Below are 21,181 nucleotides of genomic sequence, written 5' to 3' on the forward strand. Positions count from 1 at the left end.
TTGAGAGCTGTGTACCTAAGGCCGTGTGTTGGAAGAATACCCTTTACAGATAGGGAATCAGAGCTACTTATTCTCATGTGTTTTGTGAAATGCTGATATTCTCCTAAAAATGTTACTGCCCAGAAAGAAGGTGCCGTTCGAGTGAACTTGTAAAGAAACCCAAACATGATTCCATAATCTTCATTTATGCTGTTTATGCATAATATTTTGAAAGTGTATGTAATGATCTGCTTTGTAAGGTGCTGCATGTATCACTGTGTATATAGAAAACCTCAATAAAAACATTTAAAACATTTGGGTTTACAGTCTGCATGGAAGATTGCAAGTTATTTAATTATTTGTCTCTGTCCAGTAATAGTAGTTTTAAAGTCTGTGGAACTATTGTGCCTTCCAGAGAATATTCTTCGATGGAAGCAGGTTTTTCAGGAAAGGACCATTTTATTATCCACTGATCAGCTTTTGGACTTCTTTTTTAATTCTGTTACTTGCCACCATCCTTTAGAGAATGCACGTCTGAAACCATACAGCCAAGGCTTTCTTTCTCTTTCATCTTCAACTAATCCTATAGCTTCTATTTGCATCACTTAAATTTACAGTATAAAGTGATATAAACTATCTTTTTCTTAGCTGTGGTATCGCAGGTACTTAACAGCATGCACCTCCAGAGGGCCTGTTGCTCTGAAGCCTCAACCTTGCATGGTGGGAGTGAGTGGGAGTTTTGTGACTGAATTTGGGGGTTCAGGATCCCGCCTTAACTGCTGTAACTTTAGTGGTGACCTGGCATTCAAAAGAATGGCTCTTATCTCTAAGTAGAAACATTCTGCAACTTCTGCAGGTTATGCAAATCCAGCTTTTCCTCCTCTTCTGATGAGTCAACAAACCTTTTCCTGGCAGTCAAACAACTGAAAAGATGTTTCTTACAGTGTAAGAAGATAAAGGTCTATGCCTATTGTATTTTCTACATAGTGAGTCAAAGGCAGAGAGAGGATGATCAGCACATCCTTAACCTCTGCTTTCCCATGACTGACTTTACCACAATCATTTTGTACTTTATTCTTACAGCTGTTAGTACAGATTAAGTGTTAAGAATAATGTACAATTTTGATGCTGTAGTATTAAACTGAAGAGATCAAGATGAGACAGAAACAATGAAGAATTAGGGCACCTCACCAAGTCTGAGGAGGCTGATTTAGGTTGCACCTTCAGGCACTATAAAAGCACGTAGGCCAAGGTAGTTCAAGGTAATTCACTATAAACTCTATGCTGCAACAACCAGCCGAAACTGCTAATTATCTGTCACCTGCTTTTGATCTTCTGAGATATCTTTAAGACACTTGTCTGAAGCTGTATAGAAAGCAGGAAATTTAACTTCAAGGCTTGACTATCAGAGGACTCTGAAAAAGAGATAGTTTCCCTTTTGTAATAATTTGATCGTTGTCCTTTTCTGACCAGAGCTTTGCTCTTTCGTGATACTTCCAATTTTTGCTTGCAAATTATCCACTGCAGGAAACCAGGATGAAATTGGATAATTGGGTTTGGGAATGCATTTAAAGAAGAATAAAATACCTCCCATGTCAACATAAATTTTTCAGAAATTGCCCCATTGCTCAAGATTTTTTGATTAATTCACAGAACTTGGCACCTCTGCCTGTAGGTATTGTCTGGCTGCTGGGGAGAAAACCATGCAACAGCAGGAATCTTCTAAATCTTTTCTCCCTTTGCTGTAGTGGAGATATTTGCTCTGTGATTTCTTTTGGACAAATAGCTATTTCATTTGGATTTTTTGTGTACAGGACAGTTTATAAAGAAACCAACTTGTCTACAATCTTCAGTGAACAGAAACTTAGCTGCATACACAAAGCATTACTTTGGGTCTTTTCTTTCTATACTCTTTGGAACAGAAAGTTTGCTAGAGCAAAGTGTCAAAGGAGTCATGTTTATTTTTGCTATGATTTGTATGTGTGTATAGTGGCAGTGCAGTAAACCCAGTTTTTGACACAGTTTTGGCTCATTTTTCTTATTGCTGGCTCACTGGTGATAAGACAGCTGATTAATGTGTTGTTTAATTTCCTTTGTCTTTTTGTTCTTAAAAGTTTTTGCAACAATGCATAAAACCCCAGTAACAATAGCTGATTTTCCAAATCATGGCAAAAATTTGTTCTAAGTTTTTTTTCAAAGATAACACCAAGACCTTTCTGTATAGTTTATATTCTTCAACTCATACTGTGAGCAGAGTAATACATTTATTCAGTCTGTAATATTCTTTCAATAAGAAAATGTTTCTGTTTTATAAGGAGAATTTAATCTGTTGGCCACAACATCAACCCAAAGATGAAACGGGTCTTCCTTTTGCTGTTTTTTTTTACTGTATACGTCAGTGATTTGAAATGCTCTGGCTAAAATACTGCAGTGGCTGCCCACGGTGGTACTTTGCTTCAGATTTCTCTATCAAAAACTGATATCTTCCTAAATGGGTTTGCTCACTGCAACCAGTGAGTAAACTGTGGTCCCTGTTGGTCAGCCTTCCCCATTTCTGTTGTAGTGGGAATCTTCTCCTTAAGAGTCCCCTTTTTCTGCGGAGGGACTTCTTAATTTGGGAGGCCAGGAGCTGTTCTCCTGGAGGTGGTAGATGCATTCGAGGCAATAGTTTCTTATGAGAATCTCATCTGCCTTTAGACTTAGGAAACTGGAAAAGCTGGGGGTCAAACAGAGCTGAGAAAACTGGCTTTGGATGTGCTGAATGCCCTGCTCATCAGCTCATCACTCACATCAGTTAATTGCTGCCACCCCCCTGCCCCTGACTCTGTGGCTGAATGATATTTGGTGTCTTAGTCATACTTTGGGTTAGATTTGCAACATGCAGACACCCTCTGCTTTACCTGCAGGTGGAAGAAACTTGGCAAATAACTCTGGTTTCCCCAAGGACCTGATTTTGTATTTCTTTCTGCTTGTAGGTGTCACTCCGTTTCTCCACCACCTCTTTTGTCCCCGCGAAAAAGCCCAGCCTACCCCCTCAGCGACAGTGAGGACTCTTGCCGCTCTACGCGACTCACCAAGGTCTCCAACTCCAGACTGCGCCTCAAGGACTGGAGCAGCCGTACATCTGCGCTGCGAAGCACCTCCACAAGTGCATCGGACACCGACTCCCCGAGCCACCCTCTTAAAGCCATCAGTGTGGGTGCTTTGGATAAAAGGTTGTCTGTGTTCAAGGCTGAGGACCAAAAGGAGAGTCCAAAGGAGGCTCAAGATGGGGAAGCAATAGGGAGCCATTCACTCACCCGGAGCACCCTGTCCTTGGGCACCGCCACCAACTTGAGGAACCTCTCCCTCAGCCGGGCAAGCATACGCTCCCAGGCGCTGGACATCAGGCAGAAGATCACAGAATGGGAGTGCCGCCGGGAGCTGTCCCCCAGGATGAGCACATGTGTGGACAAGAGGGATGCTGGGGAGAGGTCAGGCAGTGACAGCTGCCCCAGCGTGCTGACCTCTCCCTGCAGTGAGAAGACGTTCGATTTCAAAGGGCTCAGAAGAATGAGCCAAACATTTTCCGAGTGTTCTTACCCAGAAACAGAGGAGGAGGAACTGCTGGACAGAGATTCTTGTCATCGGTTTGAAAAGAGATCAGGCAGGAGCGATACTCCTGCTGCTGCTTTCCTCAAGGGCCATGTGAGGAAAGAGTCCTCTGCTGTGCTCAACAGAATACAGAAGATCGAACAGGCGCTGAAAGAGCAGCCCGGCAGAGGCCTCCCCCAGTTACCAAGTAGCTGTTACAGTGTTGATAAAGGGAGGAAAAAATCTGTGACTCTGAGTACTGTGGAGGGACTGAGTGAAGCCGCAAGTGATAGCAAAGGAGGGAGTGTTATTTTGGGGAGTGAACCAGAGACACCTACTGAGACTGAGAAAACCAGTAAGATAAAACAGGGGATTACTGCAAACTCAGCTGGCCCTAAACTGCTCCTCGAAAGCCCAGCTAACAGCGCAGTGAATCCTGTCCCCAAGCCCAAACGCACCTTTGAATATGAAGCAGACAAAAACCATAAAAGTAAACCAAGCAATGGCCTACCTCCATCTCCTACACCTGCTGCTCCTCCTCCCCTCCCATCCACCCCGGCACCCCCTGTGACCAGAAGGCAGAAGAAAGAGTCGCGCTTTCACAGAAAATCCCAGAATAGGTAAAATTCAACAAAATGTGCTGAATCTTCAAATAAATAGATGTGCTGTGGTTTTTTGGTTACAGTATTTTACATTCTCCTTTTAATGCAATGTTTTTGAGAAATGCTATGAGTTGTGTGCAAGACAATTATTCTTTCTTCCAGACTGCACCAATGGGTTGTGCTGGTACAATACCTTTGCATGGCCACAGTTCTGGAGTTCTCCAACTTTCATTCCTCAATCCCTGAAAAAGACACTAGGCTCGCTGCAAAACATACCTTCAGAGGGTTTGTGTTTCCAAAGCTTGTTACTACAGCAGTTGTGTCAGTTTTATGCAGTGTTGGTGATTTTACTTTAATTCAGTGATTAGAAATGTTGTCCTAAATTACTATCAATAGCTGTAGAGGATTAATGCTGAGAAAACCATGTTTTAGCATAGAAAGGGCTTTGTGTCTTCCCTGAGTTAATGATGAGCAGACGATATGGCTACATTTCCCAGGAGCCTTGGAGCTTGGCTTCTTTTAATTAGACGATTTCTCTTGTGTTTTGGAAATGTAAAGCTCATTCTGCTCACTGCTTAGAAAATTGTAGGCTTCTTTGTTGATAAGCATTCAAAGTATGGCATTTTTAACAAGTTCACCTAACTGTGCATGTGTATGAGATACACAGACTCTTGGTATTTAGTGATGGGCTTTGCAAGTAACTGTTAAACAGCATCTCAGGCCCACGTTATCAGTTCAGCACCTGGTGCTTGATGTTGGCTCTATCAATTAAAAGTTTGTGTCAGCACAACCCGACCTGAAGTGTGATGAGTCCAAAACTGGGGAAGAGAAGCCTTCAGAGTCTGCTCTACTTTTAGGAGATACCTGCTTCTGAAATGGATCAGACAGCTCTGCTGATGTGTGTTGTTTCTCTGGAAAAGGGAGGGAGTGTGGAAAGCCAGGCTGTGATTAGCAGTGCTTATCTTCTGAATTCTGGCAACAATCTCAGTTAGAGGAAGTAAATCTAGTTTTTAACAAGAATTTTTGTAACAAAGCTGACCTAATTTTGTTCAGCACAGCATTTCCAATGCATTGAAGACATCATTGATTTTTAAATGTTCTGCTATAAATGATAGCCTTTATTAGAAAATTAAGGTGAAGAAGTAAAATAGTCTGTGTAGTGGGAGGCAGAGAAGAATGGATAACAGGAGATAATTCTTGCAGAGAATCACCTGTGGCTAAGTGATCCAAGTCAGTCTCCGAGTACATGTTCACGCTGAGTTTGAGACCACACAAGTCATCTCAGAACCACAGTATTTTGTTACAATGAGTTTGTGACCTGAAGTTTTGAATCTTCTTTCAAGAACAGGCACAATTTATGCTTGCCGTTGCTGCTCTGCAGGTTCAGTCTCCTATCATAGCAGAGTTAGCAGCACTGTTCAGCAAAGAAGCCTTTCTTCTGGGTGGGGCTAGTAAGTACAAACCTGAGAGAAAAGCAGTATTTATCAATTTAAGCTGTGATTAGTGGAGGGTAAATGGAAGGATTTGCAGTGTTATCATATGTACCTGATATTCTTGTGAATCAGTTTGACATTGTACAGGGTAGGTTTCCATTTGTTTGTAACAGCTTTGCCCTACTGTAGTTTAGTGATTTCTCTGGACTTACCTTTGATTAATGTTGATCTAAATAAGCTTAAATCAGTCTCCCAAAATCACAGGTTTGCTGGCTGACTTCAAGACTGGGTGGAAATCCTTTATAAAATATTACCTTTGTTGTGTTTGCTACTGTCCTTTCTTTCATAACAATAAGGAGAATTCCATCATTTACAATGAGCATGAGACCATACAACTTATCTAAGAATGACAATATTTAGTATTAGTTATTGAAATCTCAGTCTCTAAGCTGTTCTCTTTTTGAGAACAGATGTTATTTTTTTTTTTTTTAGAACTGCTCTCTGTTTGAAACATTATGTCTAGAGCCTGTAGCTGTGTTTTGCACTTGAACAAACGTGGTTTGCACTCACTAGAATGTCATGAGAATCAACTGTGGATATTTATTCTTCTGACATTTTGGTTGAAAACAGTGGTTTTTGTTTTGTTGGCTAATTCAACAATATAGTAAAATGGAGGAAGTCTCTCATATTCCCTGCTAGCATAGAACCAGTCTGTATTCAGAGGACCTGGTGCCCACAGTAGCTTTTACACCTCAGATTGATGTGAGCTGGACATTCCCTAGCAGCTGGAGATCCTCTGATGCAGACAGAATGCAGAAGAGGAGTGTCATGGGATAGGCTAGGGTCACACGGGCCACAGATGAATGCTGGTCCACAAAACTATCCCCGTGTTCCTATCCAGTGTCATTACATCATAGCATTGCCTTGAAATCTATAAGAGTTAGGTATTTAACTACTTTAGAAGGTCTCATTTCATACACAGGTACGTATTCAGTGCTTGAGCATCCTTTATAACTGTGAGTATGTCTGGAGGAATGGATATCTGGATCTGAAATGCATGGTTTGTTTCTGCCATGATCCTGATGTGCATAACATGGACCTGGATATTCTTAAACTAGGGAAAGTAGAGAGAAAGGGCTCCTAAGCCTGCCCCAGACCCATAAATCTGCTCCAGCTGAGAAATAGGAAATGCCCTTGTCAAATGCAATGTCCGTATAATAGTCCCTGTATTGCCTATAGGGATACTCTTGAACCAATTCACAGACTGAAGTTGGTGTCATGAGAGTCTGCCACTGCCATGTGGATGTTCTGTCAACATATGTTTCACTGTAGTCGGGGAGAAGAGGAAAGGGGGTTTTACTGCAGGATGGTTTGCTGTTAATCTAGTTTGAGTATCAATGAGTGAAGTATGAGCATCAGCACAGCCTCTGCAAGCCTTACAGCATCTTGGGATTTACACCCTGACCTAAGCTCATTTTTCCTACCACTTCATCCTCAGCATTAAGTCAATAAAATGAATGCTAGCCCCTGTATAGCTGGCATGCAAACCATGCACCTCCCAGCTTTAAGTGTAGACTTTGCCTCAGAACAAATAAGTTAGAGAACATGGAGGGCTTGGCCTTCTCCTCCCCTAGAGCTGCTCAGCAGCACTGGGGTAGGTGTGGATGAGAGGTGGTGAAACCCCCCTCCTTCATGTACTCAGGTAGGAGATAAGTTGTTTTGGTTCATCTGACCCAGCTGTCCTTCACCTTCCTGACAGAAAGCCCAAACTTTCAGGCCCCCAGCCATCAACCCTGGGTTGCTTGTCCATCCCAGAGAGACTTAATTTCCTCTATCCTTTGTCATTTGCTGCCAGAGCTTGACACAGGCTGTGCAAGGAAATGGGTGACTTTCACATGGGCATTTGCAGAGTGACCTTTATGTGGGAACATCTCTGAAGGTTCAAGATGTGAGTGTTTTCAGACTAAGGGTATCTTCCTTGACCACATGTTTCTGGGGGCTCTGGCAAGAGCAAGGCAATTTCTAGCCTGTGCTGCTAACTTACTCTGTAGCCTTTGAAAAAGATCACATATTTTCTTGGTATTTTCTCCTTGTCCACACAGCGGGGATAACTACTTCCAACCTCATGAAAGTGTCACATATTACTACGCTAAAGACTGCTGTGAGCACTGGACTTGAGGTCCTCTAAAAATTAGTCCTTAGAGCATCATGTGTGATCGGTTTTTGTTGGTTATTTTACAAATATTTCTTAGCAAGCAAATGCTCAACTAAATGTTTGAGTCATTTTGCGTTCTAGTTACTAATTACTTACTATTTTAAACTTCAGAAAATCCTTTGAGTTTGAGGATGCGTCAAGCCTGCAATCCGTGTACCCTCCCTCCCCAACTGAAAATGGGACTGAGAGCCAGCATAAATTTGGATCCAAGAGCACTTTAGAAGAAAATGCCTATGAAGACATTGTAGGTAAGAACCTGCTGCAGAACATGGGCTCACAGCTGATCTGTTGTGGCCAGTGAACATATGCTCTGTGCAAGAACATTCAATGTGGTCAGTAAAGAGGGATTAAATGGAGCGTAAATGGGTTTGATGCATCAGTGCAAACATAACCCTCAGTCGGCTTACAGGTCTTAATGCCTTCAGACTTCATTGGACGGTACTGGAAAAAGACTGTTTGGTCAGCTTTTTGCCATGCTTTTCAAGAACCAAATAATTTTTTTTATCGAGGCTTTGGCTTGAAGCCTTGAGTGGTGTAAAAATGTAAAGAACTGAACTTTAGATGGTGTTTACAGAGCTATCCAATGGCAAGATTAACCTCATAGGCCTTGTGAGCAAGCCTGAGCTTTTCAGGGCTCCTATACGGGCTGCCTCAAAGCAGTTGTTTGTAGCACAGTTCTAGGTCTCCCTTAAGTCCCAGTTGCTAGTTAAAGAAAAATTAATTTCCTTTAGCTGTACAACCATCAGGAATGTGCAACAAAAAGACTGTTTTGATTAAGCTTCACAAGAAAAACATGTTTCTTTTTGTCTTAGAAGGAAATGTATGGCCTATGCATACATTCTTTTAGCATCAAAAAAGTTGTTATAATTACTGAACATTGGGCAGCCCTTCAAAGGAGATTTTCCACACAAGTGATGACTATCTGCATTGTTTTTAACTCTTTCAGTGTTGTATTATTACAGCAGATACAAAGGGTACTTCATTTTACTTTAGACAATGAATCTTTATCTACTGAAAACTGGAGAGCTACCAAGATAGTCAGGGGCCCTAGAGCACTTTTCCTCTGAAGCGACACTGACAAGCTGGGCTTGTTTAGTCTGGTAAGAAGGACCAGAAGTGACCTAATACTGCATACAAATGTTTGAAGGGCAACAAAGATGATAGAACAAAACTCTTGTTGGCCCTATCAGATACAGCAAGGAATAGTGGCCACAAATTGCAGCCTGGGGCTCTTTGTGCTTATACCCAAATTCTGCCTCTATCTTGTCAGCTTCAGTGAAAACAGGAATTTACTCTTGCCATTTTCATCTGTACCCTCCCTTTCAGAATACACAAAAATGCTGCTGTTCAGTATCTGTTAATAAAAATTGAGAGCTTTTTTGGACACTAAAAATTCTTTTTCTGTCCTTGCAATTCATACTTGAAAATGTATAGTGCATTAATTACAATGCTCATCTTTGCTCAGGACATGTCAGCGTGCTGCCAGATGCTGGGTGGTAGTGCTTCTTTTCCTTGCTTTGGTTTGGTAAATGTCAAAATAAAATGTGCAGGATTGGTAAGAAGCTCTTTTCAAATGAGAATAAAAGTTGTGTTCAGTAAAACAAAATCATAATGGGCTTTTCCAACTCATGGGAACTATAAATCAGCTCCCTGCAGATAATAATTTGGGCATTTTGGCAGGGCAGTGGGAAGAGAATGCAAAATTTCAGATCTGTGGACAAACAGAGAACTTCATTGTTTTGTACTGCTTTTTAAGAAACTCTTTCCAAAGCACTTCATTCAGTGCAGGCATTGCAGGGGGAATACCAAATCAGTATAATTCTTATAAACTGTCAAGCATGATTAAAGACAAGCCAAAGTAGTTTGATCTCCAGCTTTAAAGAAACTATCGTAGTTTTGTGTATCACATCTGCATAATTTATGCCAGTAGTGCTAGACCCCAGCCTCTAAGTAGCCCTTTTGTACTCATGCAAACCAGGTGTCCATAAGAGTGAGTTTATTTTATAGATTTCCATCTGCTTCAAAGCTGTAAAGGACTCCGTCATTGCTGCTTTTGGTTTTCCTTACAACCAGTTGCTCTAGAGGTGGTGGTATCTAAATCTGGTTGAAACTCCTGCCTCCCTAAAAGCTTGCAGGTAGTTAAAATATTGTCACTGTAGTAATAAACTTTATTAAGTTTATCATTCTTCCCCCTACCTTTCCCTGTAGAATTAAAACTTTTAATGCCAGTAGGTGCTAAAACACAAGGGAAAAAAAGGCTGCAAATCATGAGCAATGCTTTAAGCACTGTACTGTGAGACAGAATCATAAAAAATATTCTGTTTGGAAGGGACTCTGGAGTCATCTGGTCCAACCTCTGCTCAGAGCAAGGCTAATTGCAAAGTTAGATCGGGGTGCTCAGGGCTACATCTGGTTGAGTTTTCAAAACACCTTAGGAAGATGGTTCCATTGTCTCTCTGTGCATCCTGCTCTGCTGCTTAACCTCCACTGTGAAGGATTTTTTCATTCTGAATTCTCCTTGTTGCTGTTTGTGACCCAGCTCTTTCATCCTCTAAGAAACACCTGGCTCTGCCTTTTCCATAACACCTTCTAGGCAGTGGAAGACAGTGTCCTGGGTTCAGCAGTAGCAGTCATTTTTCTCCTCCTTGGTAGGTGGTGTAGTGCAGTGTTTTGACTTTCGGCTCGGGAACAGAGCTGATAGCGATGTTTTGGTTTGGCCAAGGACTTTGTGAGCCTCATACTCTGCCAGGGGGGAGGGGAAGCCAGGAGGAAGCAGAGACAGGACACCTGACCCAAACTGACCAAAGAGGTATTCCATACCACAGCACGTCATGCCCAGGATGTAACTGGGAGTTAGCCGGGAGGGCTGGGAGACTGCGGGGTTGGAGGAGGTATCAGTCGGAGCTTGGTTGGGCTTGGGGGGCGAGTGATCGGTCGGCTGGTGCTGAGGTGTTGTATTCTCTTCCCTTGTTATTTCCTTTACCATTATTATCACTGGTGGTAGCAGTAGTGATCTGTGTTATACCTTAGTTACTAAACTGTTCTTATCTCAACCTGTGGGAGTTGCATTCTTTTTGATTCTCCTCTCCGTCCCTCTGGGAGCAGGGGGAGGGCAAGAAAGGGGGGGAAGTGAGTGAACGAGTTGCCTGACTGGGTTTAAACCACGACAGACAGCAACTGGGTTTCCCCTCAGACTTTTCTAGGCTAAGCAGTTCCAGTTCCCTCAGCATTTTCTTGTTTATGTTGTATGCTCCGGCCCCCAGCCATCTTGGCAGCCTTGCTCTAGACTACCTCCAGTCTGTTGATGTCTCTGTGGTACTTTGAATACTCCTTGCAAGGGCCAAATACAGGGGAATTACCACTTCCTGTGACTTGCTGGCCACACTCTTTCTAATGTAGGCCAAGGTCTGGTTTGCCTTCCTTGCCCAGCATGTACTGCCACAGGGTTATTCTGATCCACGGATGGGACTGTATTTGTCTTTCCTAATCTTCCCGAATTTCCTGTCAAGCTTTTCCTTCAGTTTGCTGAGGTCCCTGGAACAGAAGCTCAGTACTCCTGCCTGTCACTGCATCTCCCAGCCTGGTACCCCTCAGCAGGGCATCTCTCCCTCACTGGAAAGCAGAGGAGAGCTGTGGCTAAGTTGTCAGCTATCAGAGGGTATCCTCTAAAAGGCATATTTAATGTTAGATATCTATTAGATACTGTGTGCTATTCAGGTACCGATACTATTCAGAATAGTGCAAGGATCAAAATACAGCTTCTAAGCATGAGTGCTAGGACTAGAGTCATCGGATTTGTTGGTTACTACGTGATCTCCTTATGTGGTGCATATGCACACTAAACCTTTGCCCTTATACTGTTTCCTTCTTGAATAACAAGGACAGTGATGAACTGTTATGAGTAGTTGACGTTATTTTGAGGGCTGACTTTAAATTAAAAAAGAATAATTAAGGTACATTAAACCAGAAGATGAATATGACATCATGAACCAGACACTTTGTTTAATTTTGTGCACTTTAATAGATGAAATTTCTGCATGTTAAGTTCAAGACAGGTATTAGATTGGACCATAATGATCCATTCTGCATTAATCAGGAAGCAGTTGTATAAAGGGGGGCACTTTCCTAATATTAATCAGAGCTGTGCTCCACGTGCAAGGAGCCATGTGGATTTCATTCATCTGCTGTACTAGCACTTCCAGGAATGTGGCAGTCATAGTAAACTTAACGTTGTTTTACTTCTTGTGGTTTTGAGTGAGTCTTTAATCAGACCAAAATTGATGTGGCTTTATGAATCCAGCTGGGGGAACCACGCTTGGCTTTGTGTGAATTCAACAAACTATCATAGTATTAAGGGATGTCTGAGATGGTTGCTTCTGCTATTTTTGTGGACAACAGTATTTCCCGTCATATGCACCATACAGTTTCAGTTTTCCAGTCTGTTTCCCTCAATGCAGTTGAGATATTTGAATATTGTTATTTAACATCTGGTGTCTCTGAGGCGTTTTTCACCTGTTATCTAGAAGAAAGCACCTATTATCACCAAAAAAAAAAAAGTTGAATGAGTAAGTGAAGGCAAGGTTAAGGGCAGAATATAAAGTTTAACTTGAGAAAATCTAGTGAAGACATGTAAATTATTGTTAGTGTTTGTAAGAGAAATTGCACTCACAATTCAGAATTGAAACGTAGTGGAAGAAATCTTTGACAAGACAAGCCTTCTTATCTTCTTTGTACTATTCATCACATAGCCCAGGCTTATGAGTATCAGGTTATTTGTCTTCTAACGGCTAGTCTCTTATTGAAGCAATAGTAAAAGTACAGTTTGTGTAAGAATGGGTTTATTTCAGCCACATATATTACCACAGAGAGGTTTTGCCCCAGTGAGCTTCCTGTTCTGTCTGACTGGCTCACGTGCAAGACTGGTGCCTGCTCACTAAACTGCAATGGTCCAGAGCACTCTTAGAACTCTGTTAACTAACATGAAAGACAACCCTCATGAATTAACCTCTTTTAGAGTCCCCAGCTGGGATTAGGCTGTACTTTTCTTTAGAACAAGTCTGGCTTGACTTTGTGGCTGGAGCTCTTTTGAGTACTCACTGCGTTGGGTTGCACAACCCATGTTCTTGGCTTGGTCACATGCATTGGTGTGTGCCTGGCAACCTACAGTGATGTTAGCCCTTCCTCTGCATTGGTTGGCAGGCTTCCTGGTAGCATTTCCCCAGTGCATAGATCTGCTGGAATCATTCCAGGGCTGAAATAGATCTTTAGTTCATTTCTCTTAATGAAATTCCTGTGAGGAGAACATAAGCGCCTGCTACTGCCCTGGGGAAGTTTTGGTGTTTCACTGGCAGCAGCGTCCCTAGGAACACAAGGTCTTGGGATGCCAGCACATGCCAGTTACATATAGCCTGGCCTGTTCTACCTATGCCAGAAGCTAGGTAACATGCCAAAGGCATGGTAGGTATCAATACCAAAAGTTGTTAGAGCTGCTTGGTGGCAGGCCCCAGTGCTGTACATATCACTAGGCCATGTGCCTCTCCATTAACCTTGCAGTTGATACAATCAGCAGTATGGAGCTCCATTGTTCATTAAACACAGGTATTTTTTCAACTAACACTATAGGGTATATTGTGGAAGATGGAGTTCATCAAATACCTGCTGACTGAGGCCGTTTTTTTCAAGGAGACTCCAGCAGCCAGAATGTGAATCTGGGCAAATGGATTAGCTGTAAAAGAGGGACAGATAACCTGGGCAAGAGAAGGATAGTCAAAAGTGTATGTCGGCCAACTGGCACAAATTCCTGTGAAAAAAAGCTTTCCTCCAGGCAATGCCACAGTTATGCAAAGTTAAAAGTTGAAATGTTTGAATTTTAAAGCTGGGAGTCAACAGTTGAGTCCTGATTCTAAAAGCCCACAGATCTTTGGATCTTTGATTTTTGATATTAGAAAACAGTTTACAGTATTACAAAACAGTTGAAGGAGAAACAGCTGCTGACAGCTACTGTTTCTGTTTGGACAACTGTAGCTGAAGAAGTCTAGAAAGTAAAGAAATGCCCCAGAAACATTGCTGTGGGATCTCTAAAACCAGGATGAAATGAATTTCTGAATGGGATCTTGATGGTGGGCCCCTGTTGGGACTGTCCTGCAGTCCATGGTCCCAGGGGCAGCTGGCCCTCCTGAGGAGGATTTCTTATGCATCCTTCTGCTCTCTGGACCTGTTCAGTGTCACATTTAGATTTTTAATCCCTTTCTATAGCTGGATACTTCTCTTGACAAATATTTTTTGCACTGTAAGAGGATTTAGAATGATGATAGTGACACAATAATGCACTTTGTGAGGAGCATATAATGGAACCTTATTACAGTTGACACCCAAGAAGACTGGAAAGTGAAACAATGTAGTGACGCAGAGTCGTGTAACTGTTTTCCTCTGTCAGTTTGAATATCTCACTTCAGTTTGGGGAGAACTAGCTTCTTGTTTACTTCTGCATGATAACAGGACAATTAGTTCTTGGTTTGCAGGGGCCTTCTTCACAAGTCAGAGTTGGGTGAAAAATAATCCCAACTGTCCTTGAAATTAGTGAGGGCCAGGGTGGCTGTACTTGGGTAAGTACAGTCTCTTCCAGGGAGATGAGAACAGATGGATCTAGGTCTGATCTATTTCTCAGTGTATCAGAACTCATAAGAGAGGAGATGGAGCAATATGTCTCAAATCAGTACCAAGTATTAAGACAGCCTAACCCAGGTGGGCGCTCGAGCAGTTAAAATAGGCAGGAATCTACAAGCAAGATCCCAAGTGTAGAGGGAATGTTGGTGGTTTAACCTTCTCTGTGGGTGGTTTAACCTTCTCTGTGGAGTCCTGAACAGCATGTCACTTCCTTTGTCACTCCTGGTTAGGCACTTCATCTCTCCTAAACTGACTAGTTGTTTTAACTTCTGATGTAAATCGGATATAGTGCATGTCATGTAACAAATGGGATAATTTAGCTGCTTTACTGAATCCTCCACTGTGTGTGACAAGAGCTGCAGAAATGATGACTGAGGTCCAGCTGGAAGACGTTCCAACTTGACATTGCTTTCAACTTAGAACATTTGCAAAGTTCTCCCAGTAAATGTGGAAGAAGGTTAGAAAGACAGTGTTCAGATCTTTCCAGTAAAATCCCATCATCACGTGCCACGTTATTGCCTGTCATGCTTTTGTATTGAATTATTGCCTCTCACGTTATCATCTCGCATCAAAACGGTTGTACAAATCTGGAGGAACCTGGGGTTGCTGGGCTATTGCGAGGCTGAAGCAAACTTGGAGAGATTACACCTCTGCCTAGTGCTGTGCTCGCTGCTTCTTTGAAAACACTTTGGGTTTTTGGTCAGGCCCTTACCAGGATGTCTTTGGATAGCTGTTAGTCAAAGATGGAGCTAGGATTGATACAAAATGATGGTGCAGTCAGTGATGAGAGAAACATATGGTCCTGTCTTCTTCCACACTACCAGTCTGCCTCTCGCAGTCTAAAAAGCATGTGAATTTTTGAAAAGTGTAATAGTGGCAAATTTAATAATAGATGCTGTAGGATAATGGCAGCCAGAGCACATTAAATCAAACACTATCCATATAAGCCTGTCAAAGAAAGGCCAAATACTCTAGCTGTCTTATCCTATTGATGATCAGCCTGCTGCTTTGTTACTACATTGGGATACATGGATTTCAGTTATTTTTAATAATCATCTCATGCTTTATTTAGATCTCCATTTCTATCTGTGGAGTCTGTCTCAGTGCTATACTATCCACTGCAGTTTTCTTTTTTTTTTGACTATCTCTGTCATCTTTATTGCCTGGTTTTCTGGTCAGTGCTGCAGGTTAGTAAAGCAGTGAGTAAAATGACCCTGAGGCTGCTCTGCCAAATCCTAGTTTAAATGCAGAGACTGTGTTGAAGTCAGCAGGGTTAGACCACTGTGAAGCGCAAGTAATTTAGGCATGCTGATGCTGTACTGTTGCTCATCAGATGTTTTCATGCACATGATTTTGGACTGTTAAGTGGATGATTTCTGGGGTGAAATTTCTTATTGATTTATCAGCAATGCTAATTCTTCTCCATCTAATGCTTCATTATGATTATATATCTGAGCTCTTACAGTCCCTGAAGAGATAGCAGGGAGCTGAGGGTATCTCCAGTGTTTCTTACGCTTATTGCAAGGCAAAGAAAAACTGGAAAAGTTCAGAAAATACAGGCTATTGCCTACAAGCTCCATGGACCAATGCTCCAAAGTCTGATCACATTTTAGACTTGTCACTCTGTGTGTTGCAGATGCTCTGTGACTTTTCTGAGAACATGCTACTGAGCTGAAACACTGGATGGTAGGATTATAAGCAAGTAATGGTCTGTAACTTAGCACTCTTCAGCAATAGCTTTTTAAAGCACCTATAATGTGTCTCAGGTGTAATTTGATATTGAAATGGTTCCTCTTTCTACAGATTCCTGGGGTAAATCCCTCAGCTGAGATGCACAGTTGCAGATTCTCCGATGTTGAAAGAGCTCATCTACATACTAAAGATCTAAGCTCACATACTTTATGAGAGTATGGAGATTTTGTGGGTTTCACCCATTTGATCCGAACATGCTCGTAAGCATCCCCATGGCTGAGTCTTCCTCCAGCATTGGCAGTGTGAATCTGCACTTGCATAATTTTATGAATAAAATAACTGAGTAATGCCTATGCATTGCAGTGAATGCACCTGGATTCTCACCATTGAGCATTTTGCTGGACTTCAGTGCCCACAGATGGGGGGGAGCTCTAAGTCTGCACAATACGTGAATCCCTTGCTGTTCCCTCATTCAGTGCTTGCACTCTGGGGTTCATTCCTATTGCTTCCTCTTCAATGTCAGCAAAGCAGCATTCCCCAGACACCCTTCTCTGATTGCTTCTTCCTTGCTCAGTGGTATTGTATCTTAATCTTCTGCAAGGGCTTGTGTGCACCAAATATGTGTGAGCTGGATGAACTGGGCTGTATGTACAACTGAACACAGGTCACGGGCAGAAGGTGAAAAAGGTAGTTCAGGTGTTATTAGAGGGATTACATGTGGGAAGGAGTTGATGTGCCTTTTTTCTGTCATTGCAAGAACATTGCAAAAGGTTGAAGGGAGGGTAGGAGCTACAAGCATCAGAAGTTCTTACATACTGCTCACTTGGGTGTTTCTACTTGGCTGCTGTTCAGTCCTGTTTCTGCCTATCTGGGCCTCTTTTCATGGCCATTTTTCACCACTATTTCCAGCCCCTTGCCTCTGGAGGTTTGTGCTTCTTTTTGCCAAGTCTGTCCTTGGGTGGCAGCTGAAGTTTTCATCTCCCAGTTCAGTATAATTCAGAATACATGAATTGCCTTATATTTTGTGCACATGCTCTAGTATGCAGGAAATACACATATTTGTGAGGTGTTAACTTCAGCCATACAGCTCAGGGGCCTGGGCTTTCTAAGTAGTAAGCATGGAAGGCCATAGGCTCTTAGCTTGGACACAGTATTGCCTTCTGGACACAGTATCTCCTCTGTGAGCACTGGCTCCTAATTTAGGCACCCACGTTGAAGAACCCTTTCCCTTACTGTATGCCTGCTGTTTGATTCTTCTTGTTTCGTGGTGGTGCAACACAGGAGTTATAATCAGCACTTCATTCCTCTGATAATTATTCCTCCCATCTGGATGGAAATGATGTGCTTCCCTGCTTTCTGCCATTTATAGAGAAGTGTCTGCCTGTGCTTTTTTTTCCCTCAGCCTTACTTTTCACTCCTTTCTCAGCATGAGACAGGCTTGCTGAATCTGCTTCTGCTTCCCATTTGCCACGTGTGAGAGGCTGAGTAGAGGAACATTGTGTGCTGCCTCAGGACTCGGTGGGGCTGACCTGCAGAGCATCACGGAGTGAAGAATTGCAACTGCTGGACAAAACTCATTGATGCTTAAGCTCAAGGCACTGCATTCCTCAGGACTTTTCTGAAGATCACTGGTTATTTTATTTATTTATTTATTTATTTTCCCCTGTGGATCAATCATTAAATTGCCTGTGAGAACTTCTGAAGATAAATGTCGCATAGATAAATGTCCTGCTTACTCAGCAGTTCGGTACGTAGAATGCAAGAGAATGGGAAGCTTGGAAAAAAAAATGCTTATGAAGGGAACTGATCCGGAAGCAGGGATAGTGATTAGAGACAGTGTTTGCCAAAGACTTGCTATTTCATGTGACCATATGCATTCCAGGGGGCTGTTTCAGCTTACTTTGAAGTCAGTGATAGTATGCTGTTGTCTTGTGTGGCAGTTGGATGAGCCTTATTAAGACAAGCCTGGCCTCTATAAAGTGTAATATTTCTCCTTTTGGCTTCCAATAGAGATATCTGTATGGAAGGAACGAGGATACTTCCTTTCTCTTTCAGTGTAAATGTGTTTTCTTTTTGCAACAAATCCAAACGAATGCAAAAGCACTGCAGCTTGCAGATTGTGAACATTCCTTGCCTGAATCTTGGGACTTAGAGAAGGGACAGTGTTGAAGAGAAAGGCAAAAGATCAAAGCTGCAAAGCTCTGATCTGACCCGTCTTTATGGAAACTTCCTCCATTTTTGTGCTGCAGCAGCAGAGCAGTAGCAGCCCATCACTGCAGCTCTTTCCCAGAGCCTCTCTCCAGTGTGGGACTCACACCTGCTGGTGGCCACTAGTTCCCAGGCCTTTCTCCCATGGAAGAAAGCCATTGTACAGCCAGATGGGGTTAAAAGCTGCTCTAAGGCAGTTCAGGGTACCTTCACATCTTTCTAGCTTACCAGATATCAGGGGCTTCTTGTCACTTGTACAGAAACCAGTCTGAGCTGCCTAATGCTTGCTTTGCATAGCTGGTCTTTTGTGTCTCATCTACCAGGGAGAACATGCATACTAAATATGGTGGCTGTCTCAGGTATGAAAATTGTTGAAGACCTAGACAGAGGAATAATCTCTTCTAGTTTACTGCCTGAACCAAATACTTGGTTCAAATGCCAAATCAGCAAAACCAGTTTGTTCTGGATTGATCAGACTATTTCATTATCAGAGATTTGGTGTGGAAGGAGGTTATTCTTTTTAAGGAAAAAAAAAACAAAACCCACCAACATATTTGGTCTGAAGGCACCATTTCAAAATAAAAAAAAAAAACAAACCAAAACCAAATAACCGTCCAAACCCCACCCAGAAATAATTTGATTTTTAAGCAAATGAGAAAAAAGAAAAGAAAAAAGAAAAAAGAAAAGAAAAGAAAAAAGAAAAGAAAAGAAAAAAAGAAAAGAAAAGAAAAAAAAGAAAAAAGAAAAGAAAAGAAAAAGAAAAGAAAAGAAAAGAAAAGAAAAGAAAAGAAAAGAAAAGAAAAGAAAAGAGAAAAGAAGCTAGCGTTCTTGAACAACAAACCAGTCATCTGAAGAAGCTCTTGCAACTCTAGGGAAAGGGTTAAAATCCCCTATGGTGTCTCCACTGACCTCCACATTACACTGGAGAGGAAACTGGTCCAAGCTTTCTTTTGGTAAAGAATCTGAGTCAGAAAAGCCACCTCTGTTCACGGTTCATTGCTCCTCCCTCTTATCCAAGACTTCTCTGGGCCTGTTTCTATACTTAATATTATAGGTCAACATTAGTAATGTTGAATTAAATTGGGTTCAAGCAATTTTGTTCTACATTGTGACTTGGAAAGAGAATCACCCTAAAACTTTTAAACTTTTTACACTTAAAAGAAAAAAGTTTTTTTTTTGGTGGATGGGCTGTTTCTTCTCAGGAGTTTGGACATTCTGCAGACTAATGTAATAACATATGTTTTCACAAGGAAGCATATGTTTGAGCACTGTCTCATGTAGCTGGGTACTTTGAAATCTGTTAAGCCATTCTAAAATGCTTGCTTGACCCATAGTTGACTCGGGCTTAAGGAAATTTTATTGTGCTAGTACAGCCCAATTAGTTGTGAGTAAGCATTTTGCAAAGCTGACTGTTTACTATTGTTGTTATTGTCATATCTGGAGCTCTAGAATTTACAAGTAACAGAATTAGTGTGTAAAATCTATTTATTTTTCTTCCTACAGAAGGAATCAATCTACATTTGTAGCCTTAATTTTTTTAGGAGTATTTGTTGCTTAAGGTTTACCCTGTTTATTGCATTCATCAAAAGGTCTGTCTTCAAAGTACCCTGAATGTATTCTTCCTATGTGGCATGTGGACTGACTATGATGATAGAGTAGCCTCTAGAATCAGATTCCCTCTGCATGAAATAATAAGCTGTGATTGCCAGTTTAAACATTCTTCAAGAGCAGCAACAGCTATTCAGGCTTCTAATTAAAACAAAGCTGAAATATTCACTGTTGTGCATATATATGACTAGAAATCTTAGTATGATGTACTACCAAAGAGAAACTGTATTTTTGGTTGTTAATATGTGAACTTGCTAAGCAAAACCCCCTATGGCTACAACTGATGAATCAAGCAGCCTCGTGCTTCCAGGCTTAACAATACAGTACAAAGCCCAAACTGCTTTTGTTTTCTTTTGTACATAAGGAAATGTAATTTTCTGTCTAGAACAAAAGAAAACTGGTAATGAAGTGAACTAGGTATTGCCTAATTCATTTGCTCTTATTGAAAACACCTATTCCTCAACAGTCATCTCTGTAAAAGAGGTATTTTCCCTAACAGCGTGAATAATGATCTATGCTATAGCTTTCTGTCCTCAGTTCTTAATTGATCCAGTATGTAGTAAAATCTGAATTTCTTATATTTAATAGCTTTTATTGCAATATATTCTGTACTAAACGCATGAGCTTTAGAGTCATCTTTAGATATAAAACCAAGATCAAATTGGTTCAAAAGCTTTGAACTTCCTGCATGTTTCAAGTTTCTGCAAATTCAAATTTCATATTGGACTAGATCACTTTTGGGGCGATGATTTTCTGTGTAAGATGGTTGGAAAACTGGAAGGACCCTGTGTTCAAATGACCTGAAGTTCTAAACCAGTTGCTGCTTATGAACTGGCTGAAGAAATGGATACAAATTGTTTATTTCACTGATGGCACTTATTCATCTTCATGCTTCTTTGTTCAGTGAAAGGTTTAGAGAGGTCAGGAGTTTTGAGAAGATGGTGGCTTATTCCACTAGTTCCTATGCTGCTGAAGTGTATTGGATCACATTTAAATCTGGACAATAAATTTTGGTCCTGTTTTTCAGATGTTATAAATTCAAATTTTGCAGTCTGCTTGTTGATGTATTTTTCATTTATGTCATATTTAGTGATAAACTGTTCAAGCCTCTACATTACTGGCAGGATGAGTTTCCTTCTGGGAGATATTAATTTAATATAAACTGAAATGAAGAGCTGCTTAATTAGAAGGCATGATCTGTTTTA

At 41.5% G+C, this 21,181-nt stretch overlaps 2 protein-coding genes across 5 annotated transcripts in view; both read left to right on the forward strand.

The window, feature by feature from the left end:
* Positions 1–21,181, forward strand: part of RPL27A (ribosomal protein L27a) — a 230,984-nt gene that overhangs the window by 146,772 nt on the left and 63,031 nt on the right. The window lies entirely within an intron of this gene.
* The window catches only part of DENND2B (DENN domain containing 2B), a 180,308-nt gene that overhangs the window by 102,002 nt on the left and 57,125 nt on the right, over positions 1–21,181 (forward strand). For all 3 annotated transcript variants that reach the window (XM_061462955.1, XM_061462953.1, XM_061462954.1), the window contains 2 exons: positions 2,955–4,172; positions 7,914–8,050. In XM_061462955.1, coding sequence (XP_061318939.1) covers positions 2,955–4,172; positions 7,914–8,050 — 1,355 coding nt within the window. The remainder of the gene's footprint in view (positions 1–2,954; positions 4,173–7,913; positions 8,051–21,181) is intronic.

This window comes from Pezoporus flaviventris, unplaced genomic scaffold (genome assembly GCF_033815535.1).
Source record: "Pezoporus flaviventris isolate CSIRO_AGI_PZ_B2104156 unplaced genomic scaffold, CSIRO_AGI_Pfla_v1 ptg000036l, whole genome shotgun sequence".
Classification (NCBI taxonomy): domain Eukaryota; kingdom Metazoa; phylum Chordata; class Aves; order Psittaciformes; family Psittacidae; genus Pezoporus; species Pezoporus flaviventris.